At 40.6% G+C, this 18,836-nt stretch overlaps 1 protein-coding gene across 4 annotated transcripts in view; it reads right to left on the bottom strand.

Moving 5' to 3' along the window:
- Positions 1 to 342: 342 nt before the first annotated feature.
- Positions 343 to 18,836, bottom strand: part of LOC117422328 (DENN domain-containing protein 1A-like) — a 366,743-nt gene continuing 348,249 nt past the window's right edge. For 3 of the 4 annotated variants that reach the window (XM_058987167.1, XM_058987163.1, XM_058987164.1), the window contains 3 exons: positions 13,617 to 13,745; positions 11,828 to 12,068; positions 343 to 6,740 (listed from right to left, as the gene is read on the bottom strand). In XM_058987167.1, coding sequence (XP_058843150.1) covers positions 5,544 to 6,740; positions 11,828 to 12,068; positions 13,617 to 13,745 — 1,567 coding nt within the window. In that variant the 3' untranslated portion in view covers positions 343 to 5,543. The remainder of the gene's footprint in view (positions 6,741 to 11,827; positions 12,069 to 13,616; positions 13,746 to 18,836) is intronic. The other variant, XM_058987165.1, reaches the window with a different exon arrangement.

Raw genomic sequence — 18,836 nt, 5'->3', positions numbered from 1 at the left:
AGGGGTCTGCAGCAGAGAAACACACAGGCAAATTGTAACCAGAATAGAAATGACAACTTTCTTTCCCACCAGTAGAAATTAAATCTTAAACAAGTCTGGGATGGTAGTTTGGGATGCAAGTTTTATTTAAAAAGTCTACGCAATGTCTGTTAAAAGCACACAATGATTGAAATTTAAAAAAAAAAATATATATATATATATATATATATATATATATATATATATATATATATATATATATATATATATATATAAATATAATAACATGCAGTGAAAAACATGCAACAAAGTGTTTTTTTTTTTTAAACATGTGGAATCAAAATAAAAATGACACACAATTCATCAGGAAAAATCACGACGACAGGAACACAGTTTTATCCAGGAGCAAACATCCAATACAAACAATTGAACATGTACAGCAATGCAAAGAATCAAAACAGAAGGCGTCCATTCTACAAGGACTTCAGAGGCACCAGAGAAGAAAAGAATTACATTGTTCAGGAAGCATTTTTCTTTACAGAGTTTCTCACATATTACAAGAGGTTCACAAAAGAACATTTTACTACCGACAAAGTGGCACATTCATTCTGCAACACAGTGCTGCCCCAAGTTATGTCCCTGTTTCGTGGCACTATTCAAACTTAAAGCCGTTGCAGACTGTGCTGTAATGTGTTTGTGTTCTGTGTGAAAATGAAATTTTGGAGATGACTGCAGTGAATCTCATTGGTCGGTGTCTGTAAAATCAATGCGTTACCCTGTGAAACAAATATAGACTTAATAATTAATTAATATTTATGCCAATTTTGTGTGTTCAATTCAGATAAGGAAACATTCAGTATGCAATGGCCTACAGGCTATTGGACAGCACTGTCAGAGCACACCAAAAAAAAAAACTCCTGTGACAACATTAAAGAAAACGTGTCTCTGAAATTTGAATAAATGTCACCATAGAACAGGGAGGTAACGCAGGTCATAAACCACCTCTGCGTTGGGGTTGAATCCACCTCTCAGTGATTTGCAGTTTCATTGTGACCAAGGAGAGAAAAGTGGGGCACCTGAGTATAAAATGTATTGTTATTCATCAGCAACATGTATAACACACACCCTGTCAATCCCCATGCTTTGTATTCTTTGGCTTCGTTTCAAATTGTGAACACAAAGTTTGCATCAGGGTTATTACTGGAAAAAACAATAAAATACCTTTTAAAATATAATCTCCAACACGCCTGTAGAGATTATAGCAGGTTTCATTTTTAGTTCTATTAAGGAAAAAAGTGCATTTTAAAATATTCTCATTACTGGAAAAGTTGGTCCTTAAAGCTGTTATTCCAGTCTGTGCTAGCAGCTCTACCTCTTTCTGAAGTACCTTTCCATGCAATCTAGGCTGCTAATTCTTCATCTGATCTCCTGACTTCCCCTGGGTGTGTTGTATAGCAGGATATCACTTAACTGCAACACACTGTACAGAACCAGCCTTCTTCACAGCGATCAACATTAAAAGCTAAGGGAAAACATCTGCTTTGTAAAATTGGGAAGTGTCACCTCACTGCCTATTTTTTTTCCAGCAGCAGTTGAAATAATGGGGGACCAACATTGCGTGACTTTCCTATAATACGTTTTTATGACGTTCAAATAGTTTTTTAAAACCCAGATTTTTTTCTACTTATTTCATTTGGCTTGGTATACAGCCTGATAATCTAAAATACCTATTATTCAACAGTTTATGGACTCACTAAGAAAAATAATTTACTTATACCATTTCTGGAGTTGACTACCCTATATTAAATATACAGATGTATTTTCAAACCATTCAAATAATTAATCTGTGGCTTAAAACCTGCACTAAAGCAGCACCCAGTTATGTGTTTCAGATGAACCCTTCTGTAGGTGTATTACTGAAATGAGTTTAAACAAGCAGCAAGCAGGCCCTGGTCTGAATGAGCTGATCACACTTGATTAGTGTTCGTTTCAAGTCATCGTTGGTTTTCTTGTTTTGCCTGTAGTGTTTTGTTCAAGTGCCAAAAACACATTAAACAAAGTAAGCAAGGATCATACAGAACCAATAATACTGGAGCCTATCAGCTAACTGTAATATTAAACAAAGGAAACAAGGCTCATACAGAACCAATATCAGCTAACTAATATTAAACAAGGGAAGCTAGGCTCATACAGAACCAATAGTACTGGAGCCTATCAACTCACTGTAATATTAAACAAGGGAAGCTAGGCTCATACAGAACCAATAGTACTGGAGCCTATCAGCTAACTGTAATATTAAACAAGGGAAGCTAGGCTCATACAGAACCAATAGTACTGGAGCCTATCAGCTAACTGTAATATTAAACAAGGGAAGCTAGGCTCATACAGAACCAATAGTACTGGAGTCTATCAACTCACTGTAATATTAAGTAAAGGAAGCAAGGCTCATACAGAACCAATAGTACTGGAGTCTATCAACTCACTGTAATATTAAGTTTGTCAGCAAATCCTTTAGGAACACTTTTTTCACCTGCGACTTATATACAGCATTTCAGATTTCATAAAAACAAAAATAACTCTATTGAGCTAGGCACAACGAAAGCACAATATTTTGTTTTCTTTAACAGAAAATAATACTTTAGTATAAACTGGACAGGTTCTTTAAGGAGAAATGTTTTAAGTAACTATTTATTTTATTGTTTACCCTTATGTTTGAATGAATAAGGAGAAATAATAACAATTAATATAATACATCTCTTTACTAATGGTGTAGCCAATAATATACCTGACTCCATCCCCAATACAAATTAGTTTAACTGCAGTATACCATTCTAGACATAGCTAAGTGAAGTAAAACAGTGAGCACTTGATAAAGTACAGGCAAGTGTGGTTAAGCATGGTAAAACTCATGATAAATCAATGTAAATGCATATAAGAAGCATGGTACAAGCATGATAAAAAGCTAGTGTGCAACATAACATCTGTGTGGATCGCACCTAAACCAAAGTTTGTATAATGTATTTAACATGGCAGTAATCTTTCCAATGACGTGCAGCTGGCTGGAGTGCAGTGCTACTGATTTCAGCACAAAGGATAAAGCCATATTTTTATTAAACTATTCTAAACATTTAGTGCCCTCATCACTTTACAAGGTCAGAAACACGAATAACTGCCAAGACTAGTGCAATATTCAGGGGTCAGTTTCATTTATCTAAAGGATGATGAACCTCAATACCACCACAACTGAAATAATAAAAACAGAACGATCACAATCGCAGAAAACCATTTTCAGACGTGGTAACAAATTATTAGTATTTGAATTTGTACTTCAGTCCAAAAGCTGTATATTGTAAAGTTCTATAGTATCATTTCAATGGAAGACAACACAAATAGGTGAGGCAGGGCAGTGAACTGGGCTTACTAGACTCTGATTAAACAGCAATATAAATACATGTATCGGTGTGATTGTTAATATACTGGCATTAAAACACAAATATGTCAAAGTGTTCTGGTTAATATACTGGCATTAAAACACAAATATGTCAAAGTGTTCTGGGACCCATGTGGGTAAATGTGACTGATCGTATTTAAATATACTGGATCTAACACAGACCATTTATTTAACTCTTGATGTAAACAGATAAGATGGCACAATATTGATCAAAAGGCCTTCAAATAAGGCTCATTTTTATTGTATTGCTGTTTGCAGTTTACACTTGGTTGCATGCCTGTGTATTCTGGTATTAAGACCAGAAAGACAAACACTCAAAAGAAATTGGCTTGTTTCTGGTGCTTTCCTAATATTGCGTCTAGTCCACTGCTTCATCTACAGTGAAGGCAATAGACGAGCCTAGTCCAGTCAACTACGCTTTGCCCAGTGAACGCTAGGTTGAGTATCAATAAATATACAGGGCAGGTTGAGACAGACTACAGTCTATAAATGCACAAGCAAACACAGAAAACACACCAACAAGAACAAATATCTAGTACAGTATCATAGTCTGTATCTGCACAGGCACTGAGGTTGGCATTGGTCCCATGCAATACACTCTTGATGACTAATCAACAATACTTGACACAGCTGGCGTACCTGCTAGATGACAAACACTGGCTACAGTCGTCAGTCACACATTCATCATCCAAGGAATTTCCCATCATGGAGGGCATGGTTTTTATAATATGGGAAAAAATGGTTTTGGTACTTGTGGTACTTGCATTATGATGCTTGAAATATAGCGACCTCTACTGTGTATTTTATACATAACTATAAATGAAGTTATAACCAAGGGTTATTTCTTGCCACTTACTTGCACAAGCAACCCCTTTTCTAGTGCTGCAGATCTTCTAGTTCTCTGCATATCTCTATTAACTGCAATACAGATTACAAGCTTTTGTTGGTACCTAATTACTTGCGCTCTATTGTAGACCGTGTGCTGCACAGGCTCTTATAGGGACCAATAAGCTGTATGTGATGCATCTGCAATCCAAACTGAATACAAAAGAAACACAACAAGCCAACAACTTACAGACATTCAGCACAAAACAATGGGAAAAACATTGCTAAATCTAATACAAAGTAAAGCAGCAGAACATACTGGAAGTATGTCTACACATTTTAAATATCAGCTCAGAATCTCACTACTTACCCACATAATTTAAATGAGTAAGGAACCTATAGCAATAGACACACTCCAGCTCTTCAGATTTATTTTTCACAGCTTTACTTTAAATTAAAGGGTGACGTATAACCCACAGGGTTTATGCAAATCGACCAACTTGATTAATGACACGGATGTAATTGTAACTACTTTTTATGCCTGGAAGGCCACTTGCTATTGTAAGCAGGTTAAGTACACTGTTGAGCAATGCTATGGGAGCAAAACACACCACCACAATATCACCTTGAGTCAGAAACACAAACTCTATATCTGAAAAGAAAAAAATAACACTGGTTTCTTCAAAAAATATTACAGGAGAATCATTTCTGTATATTGATGAATTCTTATATACAAAACTAACAGGTACTGTTTCTGTTCAGTCAACTTGAGTTCTACAAAAATCTAACTAGTACAGAAGGTGAAGAAACCCCAGCTTGACTAGAGAGCTTTGCCTTAAAACTACAGAGCGCTTTTCAGTGTTACTACCAGATATACATGAAACTGAACCAAGGTGAAAAGAGATGAACAACATCAAAGCTGTAATTGTGAGTACAGGCCACTTCAGTGACAATAAAAAACAACACTTGCAGTAAAAACAACACAAAAAGGCAGCAAAAAATGCATTAAACACGGCAGAACATGGTGGAATTGCACTGCGTAAGCAAGGGCTTATAATAGTATGTGTTTAAGAAGGCTCAAATCAAGGAGAGAAGTGAATACATTACAGCCACTGGATTTAAGGTGGCTCAGCAGAGTCAAACACTAGTTACTAAATTATCAGCGAAAACGCAGGATAGCTGTTTCATTACAAACTTAATGCCAGCTAAAATCCAGTTCTGTCCAGCAGTAGTACTCTCCCATTTTGTCTCTTAAGTTCCAGCCTGTTGTCCTAGTTATTCCTGGTATTTACTCAAAGGTCTCCCATCTCTTTCTTAGCTGTACCACTCGGCCCTGCCCTGGGACTACTATGTCCTCCTTCGTTACGTTTAACAAATCCTCGAACGGGTCTTGCGGCTCCTCTTGTGATTTCGACGGGGGTAGCGGACTGTCACTCATGGCGTGGACCCGCTTTGGGGGGATCAGAGGGTCATAGCTGGGCGGCACTGGGCTTGGGCTCTGATGAATAAAAGCTCCGCTAGCTTGTACCAACGCAGAAGGCTGACCAAACATTCCCGGAAGAGACGGAGCGGCAAAGTGAGGTCTAGCTGGGGCTTGGAAGAATCCCGCGTTAGAGGACATATAGTTTGAGCTAAAAGGATTGCGTGCCGGGGCAACATAATGCGCGCCTGGTGGAGCGGTTGCAGGGTAGTGGAGGCCAGGCTTAGTAAATGGATTGAGTGATGACGGTGGAAACTGAGCCACTGCAGAAGGAGGATATCCGAGCTGCTGGCTGTACGTGGAAGCAGGTAAACTAAAGTCAGAGGTAAATAAAGCAGGGCTGGAGGACACTGTAAATAAAGCAGGGCTGGAGGACACTGTAGGGGCTGACACATTTCCAGGGCTTGGCGCTTGACTGCTACTCTGGGAGACTACGCCTGTGCTCAACGGATCTAAAAGACTTAAGAGGTCAACTGGTCCAACACTTTCTGAACTGACTTTAATAGGCTTCAGAATATCAGGGGCACTTGAATGCATAGGCAAGGGAGACGCGTTTAGTGCTTGCCTGAATTCATGACTGCTGGCTTTGGTACCAAAGAGCTCCTGTGAGAACCCAGAGACTAAATCAGAACTGGATGAAGTCTTTCCAGAGTCTACTGCTCCAGCTAGGGGTGGGTGTTTTCCCACTCGTGGCACCGGGACTGGCGGGGGCAGAACCTTGCCCAGCTCTGGGGTTCTCCTTCCATGCGGTCGAGGGATGGTGATGTTACTCTGGCTGCCAGAGAGGTGCTCTGTCTTCTCCAACATGCCCTCTGTGCTCGGGGGGCGCTGCTGTTCAGAGGAGACGACTGGAGGGATAGCCAGGGGCCGCTCCGAGGAGCTGAGGGAGGTGTTGGGGGAGGTGGACATGTCGTCTTGACCCACACTCCACAGCTTGTTGTAAGGATTGGAATGCTTCATTCCTGGTAACGTTCTGGTCCTGTTGTCTGAAGCTGGGTCCATTCGCTGCACAAAACACATAAATACAGAACAGCTCAACAATTTTGTTTTCTGGATATAAAGATGGGTTTAACATCAATTTCACAACCTTTCATACATTCTTCAAAATGGTCAGTCAGAATTCTAAGATAAAGCTAAAAGAAACTAAGCAGACACACATTTTGGATAGTACCTTCTTAAGTTTTTTAAAACTTCTTAACCCTTTTAAACTCCTCCTTATTGTTTCCATTTCATATATCTAATAACTGTGCAACACGTTAGGTTATTATCATAACCCTGGTTCCCTGAAATAGAACTGTACCCATTCCCGGATGGGATATAACTTCTTATAGCCCGAATTACCTGAGCACTTATATCAAAGCTGCTCCTTTAAGAGCCCAGTATGTGTCAGACGTCGTCTCCGCCCCCAGGAGATAAATACGAATGACGCATAAGGCTCAGCGCCATTTTCTTTTCAGGCCTGCTACGTTGGAGTGAATGCAGCGACCTTGAAGGGTAATGGTTACATTTCTATTTCATGGAACCAGGGTTATGATAATAACCTAACGTTCCCTTTCAAGTATGAAATGTAACCATTACCAAATGGGATAGAATACCCAAGCCGTCGCAAGTGAAGGACTTGCAGCACCGGCAGATGTGCTAAAAAAGAAAATAACTGCCTTTAGCATTCTGGCCGAGGATCAAAGAGGATCCATGGCATATATTCCACAGTACAGTGCGGGAGAACCCTCATGCAGTGTATATGCTGTAAGGTTACACAGAGTAACCTCAGCATTTAACACCAGAAGTCCAAAGAGGTGTGTGGCTAACTACCCCAGGACTTAAAGAGGAACATAATAAAATATTATTAAAAAACAGAATGAGTGGCTGCTCTTAACACTCTGGTCCCAAAACCAGGGTTCTGCTGATCTATGACATTCAGGTCAGTAGAACCTGATAATAGTATGAGGCGTGGCCCATACTGCAGCGTTGCAAATGTCTGCGACAGATGTGTCCTGGAGTAACACCCAGGGGGTTGCAAGGCCTCTTGTGGAGTGACCTTCTCTGGAAGGGTCAGGTTGGCTAGATCGTATGCAGTCCTGACCGTATCTACAATCCATCTTGACAGCCACTGTTTAGACAGGGCATGTCCGTGGAACTTAGACCCGAACCAAATAAACAATTGCTCTGATTGCTGCCAACTCTGGGTGTGGTCAACATAATATGCCAGTGTCCTAACCAGACAGAGCGTGTGGAACTTTCTCTCCCTGTCAGACTGGATAGGTGGTGGATGAATGGCCTCCAATTCCACTGACTGGTTGATATGAAAAGCAGAAATGCTTTTTAGGGAGAAAAGCAGGATTAGTGTGGAGAGTAACCTTAGTTCTGGCCTCCGCAAAAAACAAACAGGCTTTTGCTTAGCAGAGGTATTAGCAAGCAGAAAAGCTGTCTTTAAGGACAGGACTTTCAGCTCTGCTGAATGTAGGGGCTCACATGGCGGTTCTGTAAGCGCTTCCAACACTACATTAAGTCCCCAGCAAGGGACAAGGTCCTTTCTAGGGGGTCTTAACCTCCGAGCACCCTTCAAAACCTGTCCCGCCAGGAAGTGAGCTCCTGGGGATACTGTCAATTTTAATATGGCAAGCTGAGACAGCTGCCAGGTAGACCATAAACATGGAGGGATATTTGCCTTCATCTAAAAGGTCCTGCAAAAATTGCAGTATATCTGCCATGGGGCATGTCATGGGGTCCAGTTGACATGACTGACACCACATTAGGAATACACCCCATTTATAGCCATACTGGGAGCATGTAGACGCTGCTCCGGCAATCTGAAGAGTCTCAATGACTTGGTCAGATAACCCAATACGGCTCAAATGTCTCCGCTCAGGGGCCAGACCTAAAGCTGCAGACCTGTTGGATCTAGGTGCCACAAGTCCCCCGCGTCAAGTTCAGCAGGTCGCGATGGGCCGGCAGCTCCCACCGCTGACCAAACAGGGGCTGTGCCTGTGACGAGAACCATGTTCTAAGAGGGTGCTGGACCCTGAGGTTGAACCAGGCTTGGAGAGAACACAAGCGCAAGAGCCCTAAGGGGAGGATCTGGGATCTGCTGCAATCAGGCCCAGTAGGCTCTGGAAGGTCAGTACCCTCACCGCTGCGATGGGCTGAAACAGCTCCTAGCAGACAGTTAGCCTCTGGATTCTATCGTCCGACAGACTGGCGAACATGTTTTCAGAATTGAGGCTTATGCTGAGACAGACAGCCCATTGAGAGGGCGTTAAATGGCTTTTCAACTGGTTCACCATGATTAGGGCTAGGATTTTGTCACTGTAATTTGTACTAAAAATCACGGAGCAGTCACGGTACATTTGTTTAAAATCATGGAGGAAGGTGGAAATGGTGTGTGAAGTCATGGGGATGAAAATTCTATTATGTTTTTTTTTTTTTTTTTTTTTTTAAATACAATATACCTACATAAAAATAAAATCAGTCTGTCTATACAAATAGGAAAAACAGAAAATTAATCTAAATATTTATTTATTCATAAATACATCAGGTTCAAGTTTTAAATCGGTAAGCTTCACAGCATATACTATAAACAAAAATGTTTTATATAACATTCGATGGGTCTACAGGACAGCAAACAAAAGCTGTAGGTTTTACATATATTTAAAAAAGAGCGATTGAAGTCTATTTGTGTGCATCTGTTGCTTCTGCTGTGGTACAGTTTGCAGTTATTTAACATTTTGGTTTGTTTACGTATTATTCTGATACAACATGTTGTACATTGAGAGGTTTGATGCATTTATGGAGTGCCAGTTATCCCTAAGTACATTTTTGTATGCAGAAAACGATCTTTCTGTGTCAACACTGTTGTTTTGCTCATTTTTAAAATGTTTGCAATGTGGCAAAGTACTGAGTAGTGTGAATGGCTACATTACAAAGTAAGGCAACCGAGTTAGTTCAACATCATTAGCACACCAACAAAAACCACGGAATCCACGACACCAGGGACAACCGTGACTTAATCCCAGCCTTAACCATGACACCTAACCGCTGGAGGTGGTTGGTGACCAGTCCCATGTGCAACACTGCCTGTGCTGGTGAGTCGGCACAAATCAGCCAGTCCTCCCGGTAATTGATCACTCTGATGCCTTTTAGTCTCAGAGGGCTGAATATAGCATCCATGCACTTTGATAAAGTGTGAGGAGCTAGAGAGAGAGCGAATGGCATTCACAGAACTCATACGCGGTGCCCTGAAAGGCAAACCGCAAGTACTTCCTGTGGCCGGGTCTTATAGGGATGTGAAAGTAGGTGTCCTTAAGGTCCACTGTAGTGAACCAGTCACTTGACCTGAATGACTGCAACTGCTGCCACATTGTCAGTATCTTGAAACTTCGGACTCTCAAGTACAGATTGAGCTGTTTGAGGTTGAAGCCTCCATCCCGTAGTACCTGCAGTAAAACCCTTCTCTCTCGCTGAGAGGGTGGGGGTGGAAACTTCTCTCACACACACAGCACTTATCAGGACCATTGCTTCAGAAAAGACTCATAAAAGCTGAATTTCTGAAGTGAAGGGGTTTGGAAACTTCTGTCCCCTCTGTGACAGTGGCAACGTAACTTTAGGAAATGGAATAACTCTATACAAAAACACTGTTTCAGAAATAAGAGAAATTTGAGACTAGCAGAATATTAAACAAGCACGAGATTCCATTCTCAGGATTTCTGAATGATAAAGAATAATAGAATATTAAACAAGCACAGGATTCCATTCTCAGGATTTCTGAATGATACAGAATACTAGAATATTAAACAAGCACAGGATTCCATTCTCATGATTTCTGAATGATACAGAATAATAGAATATTAAACATGCACGAGATTCCATTCTCAGGATTTCTGAATGATACAGAATAATAGAATATTAAACAAGCACAGGATTCCATTCTCAGGATTTCTGAATGATACAGAATAATAGAATATTAAACAAGCACAGGATTCCATTCTCAGGATTTCTGAATGATACAGAATAATAGAATATTAAACAAGCACAGGATTCCATTCTCAGGATTTCTGAATGATACAGAATAATAGAATATTAAACATGCACGAGATTCCATTCTCAGGATTTCTGCTTCACTTGCACTCCCTGGATCATTTGACTGCAGCAGTGTCTTCTGGGTTAAAGCATGTTACGGGTTATTAGAGAAAGAAGCTGGTTGATAAGGACAGGAAAGAAGCAGTTGAAGGGGAGGGGTAACAAATTCTCCCTCCATGTTTCCTATAAAAAGTGTTTCTTCCAGGGGCTCCCGAGTGGAGCATCTGGTAAAGGCACTCTGCGTGGAGTGCAGGATGCACCCTATAGCCTTGAGGTCGTCGGTTCGAGTCCAGGCTATTCCACTGCCGACCGTGGATGGGAGTTCCCAGGGGGCGGCACACAATTGGCCGAGCGCCGCCCGGGTGAGGAGGGCTTAGGTCACCCAGGGTGTCCTCGGCTCACCGCACACCAGCAGCAGTGTGGCGTAGTGGTTAGGACTCTGGACTCTTGACCGGAGGGTTGTGGGTTCAATCCCTGGTATGGGACACTGCTGCTGTACCCTTGAGCAAGGTACTTTACCTAAATTGCTCCAGTAAAAACCCAACTGTATAAATGGGTAATTGTATGTAAAAATAATGTGATATCTTGTAACAATTGTAAGTCGCCCTGGATAAGGGCGTCTGCTAAGAAATAAATAATAATAAATAATAACCCCTGCAGGCCTGCCTGTAAGCTGCCCAGAGCTGCGTGGTCCTCCGACGCTGTAGCTCTGAGGTGGCTGCACCAGCGCGGCGGTGGCAGCGGTGAGCTGGGTTGAAATAAAAAACAAATAATTGGGCTTTCCAAATTGCTGATGCCAAATTAAAAAAAAAAAAAAAGCGTTTCTTTCAAAACTGGACATTTCTATAGAACTGCACAACACGTATGGTTTATGCAATGATCGTGTTAGCTATAATCACTATGACAGCATTTATATGGTCTAATTGCTCTTTCGAGTAACCAGATTCAATTTCTTGCTGGTTAGATTACAGTAAAAGACTTCGGGGAAGGGGGTCCATGCTGACAGATTCACCAACCTGATAGCCAAACTTGACCTGCTGTGGTCCCTCCTCTTTGGGGGTCCTCAGGTCCTCCAGACTCTTGGCTTGGCTCAGGGGCTGCTTCTCCAAGTCCACATCCAGACTGCTGAAGATATCGCCCAGCAGGTTAATCTCTGTGATCCTCTGTGAGGCAACGGGGCTGGGAGGGGCTGTGTGGCCCATCCCCTTCTCAGCCTCTGCAATATCAGCCTCCTTCAGTGTCTTGTAAGGCTGAGGCCTGGGGAATGGAACAGAGGGAACATTCAGTATCCTCCTGGCACAACAGGTACAGGGTATAATATGGTACATAATATAGTTATCTTTTAAAATACCATTATTTTACATGTTCTAGTCTGCTATATTACATTATTTAGTTGGATTTTGCAGATATTTTAATTAGAAGCTTTTAATTAGAAGCTTGGTAAACAAATACATGTATCCATTCATACAAGTGTTGAATAACTTTGTTGTATTCAGTGTTACAGAGTGAAACACTTTCCTTACCTAACCTCATTTTGAATCTACCTTGCTGTCTTGGCAAATAGCACTGTTCCAAATTATCAGCTTTGCTGAACAGATATGGGGCTTGATATTTGGAAAGTGATTCCCCAAATTCAGCTGTTGAATTTCTGTTTAAAAATATGTTGCACTTCTTCTATAAACAACCCACTCAATGTATTAAGAGCAATACAATCCAAATGACTTTTTCTTAGTTTGTATCCCCTTTCCTGTTTATGTGTGCAATCGTTCTGCATGCTTCTCATTGCAATTACTCCTAGTGTTTTGTATCTGTGTTAAGGTGCTCTCGCTGTGAGTTTAGGAGCTGTTCTTCAGTTCTAGTGTTTTGTATCTGTGTTAAGGTGCTCTCACTGTGAGTTCAGGAGCTGCTTTTCAGTTCTAGTGTTTTAAATCTGTGTTAAGGTGCTGTCACTGTGAGTTCAGGAGCTGCTCTTCAGTGCTAGTGTTTTGTATCTGTGTTAAGGTGCTCTCAGTGTGAGTTCAGGAGCTGCTCTTCAGTTCTAGTGTTTTAAATCTGTGTTCAGGAGCTGCTCTTCAGTGCTAGTGTTTTGTATCTGTGTTAAGGTGCTCTCGCTGTGAGTTCAGGAGCTGCTCTTCAGTTCTAGTGTTTTGAATCTGTGTTAAGGTGCTCTCACTGTGAGTTCAGGAGCTGCTTTTCAGTTCTAGTGTTTTGAATCTGTGTTAAGGTGCTCTCGCTGTGAGTTCAGGAGCTGCTCTTCAGTTCTAGTGTTTTGTATCTGTGTTAAGGTGCTCTCGCTGTGAGTTCAGGAGCTGCTCTTCAGTTCTAGTGTTTTGAATCTGTGTTAAGGTGCTCTCGCTGTGAGTTCAGGAGCTGCTCTTCAGTTCTAGTGTTTTGAATCTGTGTTAGTGCTCTTGAGTTCAGGAGCTGCTCTTCAGTCCTAGTGTTTTGAATCTGTGTTAAGGTGCTGTCACTATGAGTTCAGGAGCTGTTCTTCAGTTCTAGTTGCCTGCCAAAGACCAATGTAACAGGTTAGATCAGCCAAAATGTTGATACACATTTAATAAATACACCATAAATCTTATTTATCTTAAAGCCTAGTTTTCAAATAAAGAAGTAGATCTCTATTTCTTCTGATTCACTGATGTAAAGTTGTGGATGAACTTGATTACAAGTCACTTGTTTGTACCAGCCAGTACACTCAAGAACAGTGATAGAGGTGACCAGTTAATTGAGGTTCCTTGTGCGATCATGGGAACAGAAGAGGCAGTAAAGAGTAAAAGGAAGAATGAATGATGAAGAAGAGACCATTCAAAGGGAGCGGAGAAGAGAAAGTTCTCAGAGAAGGCCGAGACAGATTGGTGCTCATGCTGGAGCTCGTCCCCAGAGGAATCCTCAGACAGGAAGACGGTGTAGTGCCGGGTGGGCCTGGCCATGCTGGAGAGACAGGAAGAGAAGCAGAGAGGGAGGAGGAGGAGAGATACAAACATACAGCAGCATTCAATCGCACTTTGCAAACAGGCTGTTCATAGTAATTAAATACACTCAACTCCAAGATAGATTCTCAAAGTTCCTACTCCAAATCGTCGTCAGGAAGAAAACATACCCAATAAAGTTACAAAACCACAAATAAACTATTCATTTAGGGTCTATTATGTGTTTTAGAATCTGACTTGCTGTTTTTTCCTTTCAGAATGTTCCAATAGTAGAAGCATGGTGAAGTGAAATAAAGCATAGTGAAAGCATGTAAAAAGCATAGTTTAAAAAAAACAAAAAAAAACCAAACAAGATTTAATGTGCCCAATTATTTGACCCCCAATTTTCTACCCAATGTTTAATGTTTTAACAGATAGTGCACTGATTACAAGTGATTCACCTACAGGGTCCTAGCTGAACTGGTTGTTCATCATCATAAATACTACACCTTTAAATTAAAAAAAAAACACAACGTCAGAAAAAACAATAAAGGAACGTCCGCTTTGGTCTAAATCAAAGTTTACACAATGTGTAAGATGTAATGCCCAGCTCTCTGCTGTCAGGTGTAGTGTCACTCCAAACAAAAGAAAACTCAACGAGCAACAGAGCCCCCTGCTGCTTCATTAACTGCTACAATTCATTCCAAATTAACCAACTGGAAACTTATTATCGGAAATCAAAAGAAATAGACACACCAAACTACACTTTTTAATGAACAATTAATGAACTAATGAAGGTTCTGCTACAATGTACATACCACTATAAACTTTGGCAGTAGAGTGGTACTGTGTGTGAAACCATGCCATCTTTTTAAGAGGCCTACTAAAGAAGAGTGCGTTTCCTCATGTTGGAGCTCTCTCTCCTTCAGAGTGATTCAGACTCACTGAATCCGCACACACGTCTATCTCTTGACAGCTCTCACTTTTTCAAGTCCCTCATCTTGTTTCCTCCTGTAATGGGTTCACTCCTTATCCTGTCACTCTGTTAGAAAGGGAACCCCTCTTTTTCTTTCTGTTTCTAATTAATCTGATTTGGAGTCAGTTCTGAAGCCTACCACCCGCTACCAGCCCACATTGCACAGCGAGAGAGCTGCCTGAGCGGAAGCAGGTCACAGGCAGGCTGCAGCCGTGTGGGAAACGAGTTGAGCAGCAGAGAGAGAGAGAGAGAGAAAGAGAGAGAGAGAGAGAGAGAGAGAGAGAGAGAGAGAGAGAGAGAGAGAGAGAACAAAAAGAAATGAAAAGCAGACAGAACTGCTGAAAAGGGTAAGAATGGGTTTCCTCCGTTTCTTTCTTAAAAACAAGTGGTTTTGACATTAGGCCCTCTTATTAGCAATTATTCTTCCAAATAGTTTTAAAATAGGACATACAGCCTTGGTACTCTTACCCTATAGAGACTGGGTAGTGTCCTATAAACCTCAGAGATGGACCACAGTATATGTACCCTTATAAAAGATTCCCAATGTAAAAACAAGATGTAATAATGCATAGTGAAAGCACAGTAAAGCATAGGAAAGCACTGTAAAGCCCTGAGAGGTATGGTAAAGCATCCTAAAAAAACATGGCAAACCAGGGTATATGCAGTATAACTATGGGGAAAATGATTGTGGTCAACATTTTTTTTTAAGGATAGCTGCTAAAATACTGTGCATGTTGTTTTGCTGTATTAGTATACAGCAGATACAGGATTAACCCCATAGAACGTGAACAATGCTGTGAGGGACGTAGGCACTGATTGGACAGGTTGGCACAGCTGGTAGGGAAAGGCACTTGATCACCAGTAAGCTCTGATAGTTTGAGAAATTCATCACAACTGCATAAGCAGCACTCTAGGTTTACGTATAGACTAGGGACAGAGAAAGTTAGAAAACAAGAAAAAAAGGAGAAGAAAAGGAAATGCAGATTGTTGCTGTCCGTCTCGGCCCCATCATCTCCACATGACTGCACAGACTCCTACCTACATAATCCCCTGGCTAAGCTACAATGGTCGATCTCTCTCTAATGTTTGGCTGAACATGCCCTTGGTTGGCGCTAACATGTGACAGTCCTGACAGCCGTGGCTGTTCCTTGTTAAATATCATGTCAAAAACACAGCGCTGCAGAACCAGGATGCGCTTCCTGGCACGGTGCATGGTTATGATAGCGCAGGCTGATGTTTTAATGAGGAAGATCTATGTCTTCAATGCTTTCTTAAGTGTCAGAAATCACGGACAAATCAGGAACACATCACAGTGGCCAGAAATGAAATGTTGACAAATGCAGATATTTCAAATTTAATTGACACTTAAATGTACTGGGGATGAAAATTACCCTGCAAAGCACTCTGGGACTACACATATTGAAGATTCTTTGTGAGGCTGAAAAAACACCACCTGCATATGAGCTAAATATGAAACCTTAATTCTGTGGATATTTTTTACTTTGTTGGTTGAGTATAATGGGATGTCATGATTGCAAAAATGGGCATGTCGTATTTAAAGATATTTCTATTATCTTTTGATTTCTGAGGTACATATGAAAATATACTTTATATTGAAATCCCTCAAAGGAATAGTAACCCCTTTAAACCGTGACTTTCAAAGCACTTCCCTCTGCTCTTGCTAGATGGCCATACCAAGCATCAGTATAGATAGTCTAGTAATAGTAGTACTGGACTTGCTATTTGGTTTTAAAAACACTGTAGATTCCAAAGTAAGTCACACATACACAAGGTATCTTCATGAAATATGTACCTGCTTCAAAGTGAAAAGGAATGTGGTATGCTGTGCATAGAGCAACCCAAACCTTTCAATTTCCACCTCTCAATGAGTCTAAGTGCTTTAAAACCTATAAGGCTGTATTCACTGTATTCACCTTAGGTAAGGTAGTCTAAGATTATTGCTAAAATGAACTTCTTTTTACATTTGAAATTTGGTTTGTCTTCTTTTCCATATTTGTGTCAATTGTGGCAGAATTTTTTAAATTTAAAATGCAGAGTATTGGTAGCAATGCGAATCCCTAAACCCAGCCAAGAAAGACATTTTCAAAACAACAATCTCACAAAAAAATATTTGAATTCACTCCATTGATGGAACCTGCATTAAAACTGCTCAGTTGACCTGCTGTGTCACACTTCTCCACAAGGTGTCAGTAAAGTTCTTTTCCTGAGAAAATGAACGAATACCCAAAGACTGTTAGCACTGGGATGTTTGTCTTCTCAGCGTTACCATTGGCTTGGGTTCATAGATTCAGCTTTTTAATTTACAAAATAAACCAACAAATGAAACACAGTTGATATTTATTAACTCCCCCCCCCCCCCTCCTCAGTTCAATTCAGTTGTATTATTTCCCTCCCACCTCTACAAGCTCCAGGAGGGCAGTGTCCAGTCCTTTCTTAACCATAATCCTACAGAGCGGCTTGAACCCCTTGCGGGACTGAAGTAAGAGTTACTGCATGAGTTAGGATTTCACTTCCTGACATCAACAAGCATTTTCAGCATTATCTCAAGCCTGCTTGAGTACGCTGTCAAAATACACATCTGTGTAACAATGCACTTAAGCCAAGGAATCCAGGCCTACATCTATACTCATACCCTAAAGTGTTACTATTTTCAATGCAATATTCTCTTTCAGAAACTTTATTGCTGAACTTGCTCCAATATTCAGACGAGAGTTTGAATAACAGTTTGTTTTAAGCAGTTCTCTGCCTTGCATTCAGTGAAAGCATACCGGTGGAACAGCACTGTTCAGTAATGACTCTGCATTGCTAAACGGATGTGGAGCTTGCTCTCAGGAAAGTAGTTCTCTGAATTCAGCTCTTTAATTCAGGCTTGAAATGTATTTTTCCCATACATTCTACTTGCTGGGGTGCTGCTGTTATTGCACTCATGAGGATGGCTGCAGTGCTCCATGAAGACCCATGCTGTATCCCCTATGCATGCTAACATCATTAACAACAGAACACTTACATGAGCTCTGCTAATGGACTGACTTGAGTATAATAAACTGCTGCTTGTTAGCTCTGCACTTCTTATGACATAGACCACAATTTTTATTTTTATTTTTAACACACAAATGGAAACAATAATAGACAATTATACATCTGAAAAAAATGAATAAATAACCTGACACACACACTCCAACCTCATGAAATACAGCCACTGACGGGATCAGGGCTGTGGAATCCTGAATGCTTACCATTACTAACCCTTTATACCACATGCTAAAGCTAAACATGTGTTTTAAAAAGCCGTTACACTTAAATAATCAACAGGGATGAGTTTACTAAGACACACCTGAGCTTGTTACCTGTACAATTATTCAAATGTGCCTCTGAGCGTATTCTCTGATTATTAGATAGTTTTCTTTTCATAAACATAAAGCACTCTGCCCCCAAAATACCATTCAAATTTGTATTCACAATGAATGAAGGGTATTGTCAAGCCATTAACTCCAGTCTGTAAGTAACGGCTGTTTTTGGTAGACACCTGCTTAGTGCTTAAGAAACCTTCAGTTATATTGCTAAGTTGTTTTTCTCCTGCCCAAAAAATAGGGGTTAACTACAGACTAGCGTAAATTCTTTAGAAAATATGGTTCAGTGAAGTTATTTGATAAGGCTGGCCTTTAATACTTCTTTTAAATAATTAATACAATTTGAGCAGTTTTTAGAATGCCTCGACGAAAGAGTACATTTGAGCCAGTCTATTAAACAGATGCTCCCAATTACATGCTGAAGATTGAACCAAGTTCTGTCAGAAATGGGTAAGTGGTTATCTTGATACATGTAAAACAAAGTATGACAATGTGATGGGGTGCTAGCTCGCCCCTATAAATTTGTGTTTTGTTATTGTTGTATTTTTATTATGGTTTTTGTGATTCTTGGTTTGTTTTGGATTGGCAGGGAGGGGGTTAAATTCCTCCCTGTAAAAATGCATGTGAGAATGTGGCTGGAGCCTTAAGTGTTTAAATGTTAATTATTAGTTAATTGGGCTCCAGACACAGACTATAAAAGACAGCTGAAACCCTTTGTTAGGGAGAGGTGTTTTGGTTTGTTGGTGTGCTGTGCTGTTTAGTTTTT

Source organism: Acipenser ruthenus, chromosome 15 (genome assembly GCF_902713425.1).
Source record: "Acipenser ruthenus chromosome 15, fAciRut3.2 maternal haplotype, whole genome shotgun sequence".
NCBI classification, from domain to species: domain Eukaryota; kingdom Metazoa; phylum Chordata; class Actinopteri; order Acipenseriformes; family Acipenseridae; genus Acipenser; species Acipenser ruthenus.
The sequence above is the reverse complement of the archived record's forward strand: the minus strand, read 5'-3'. Positions and strand labels throughout refer to the sequence as shown.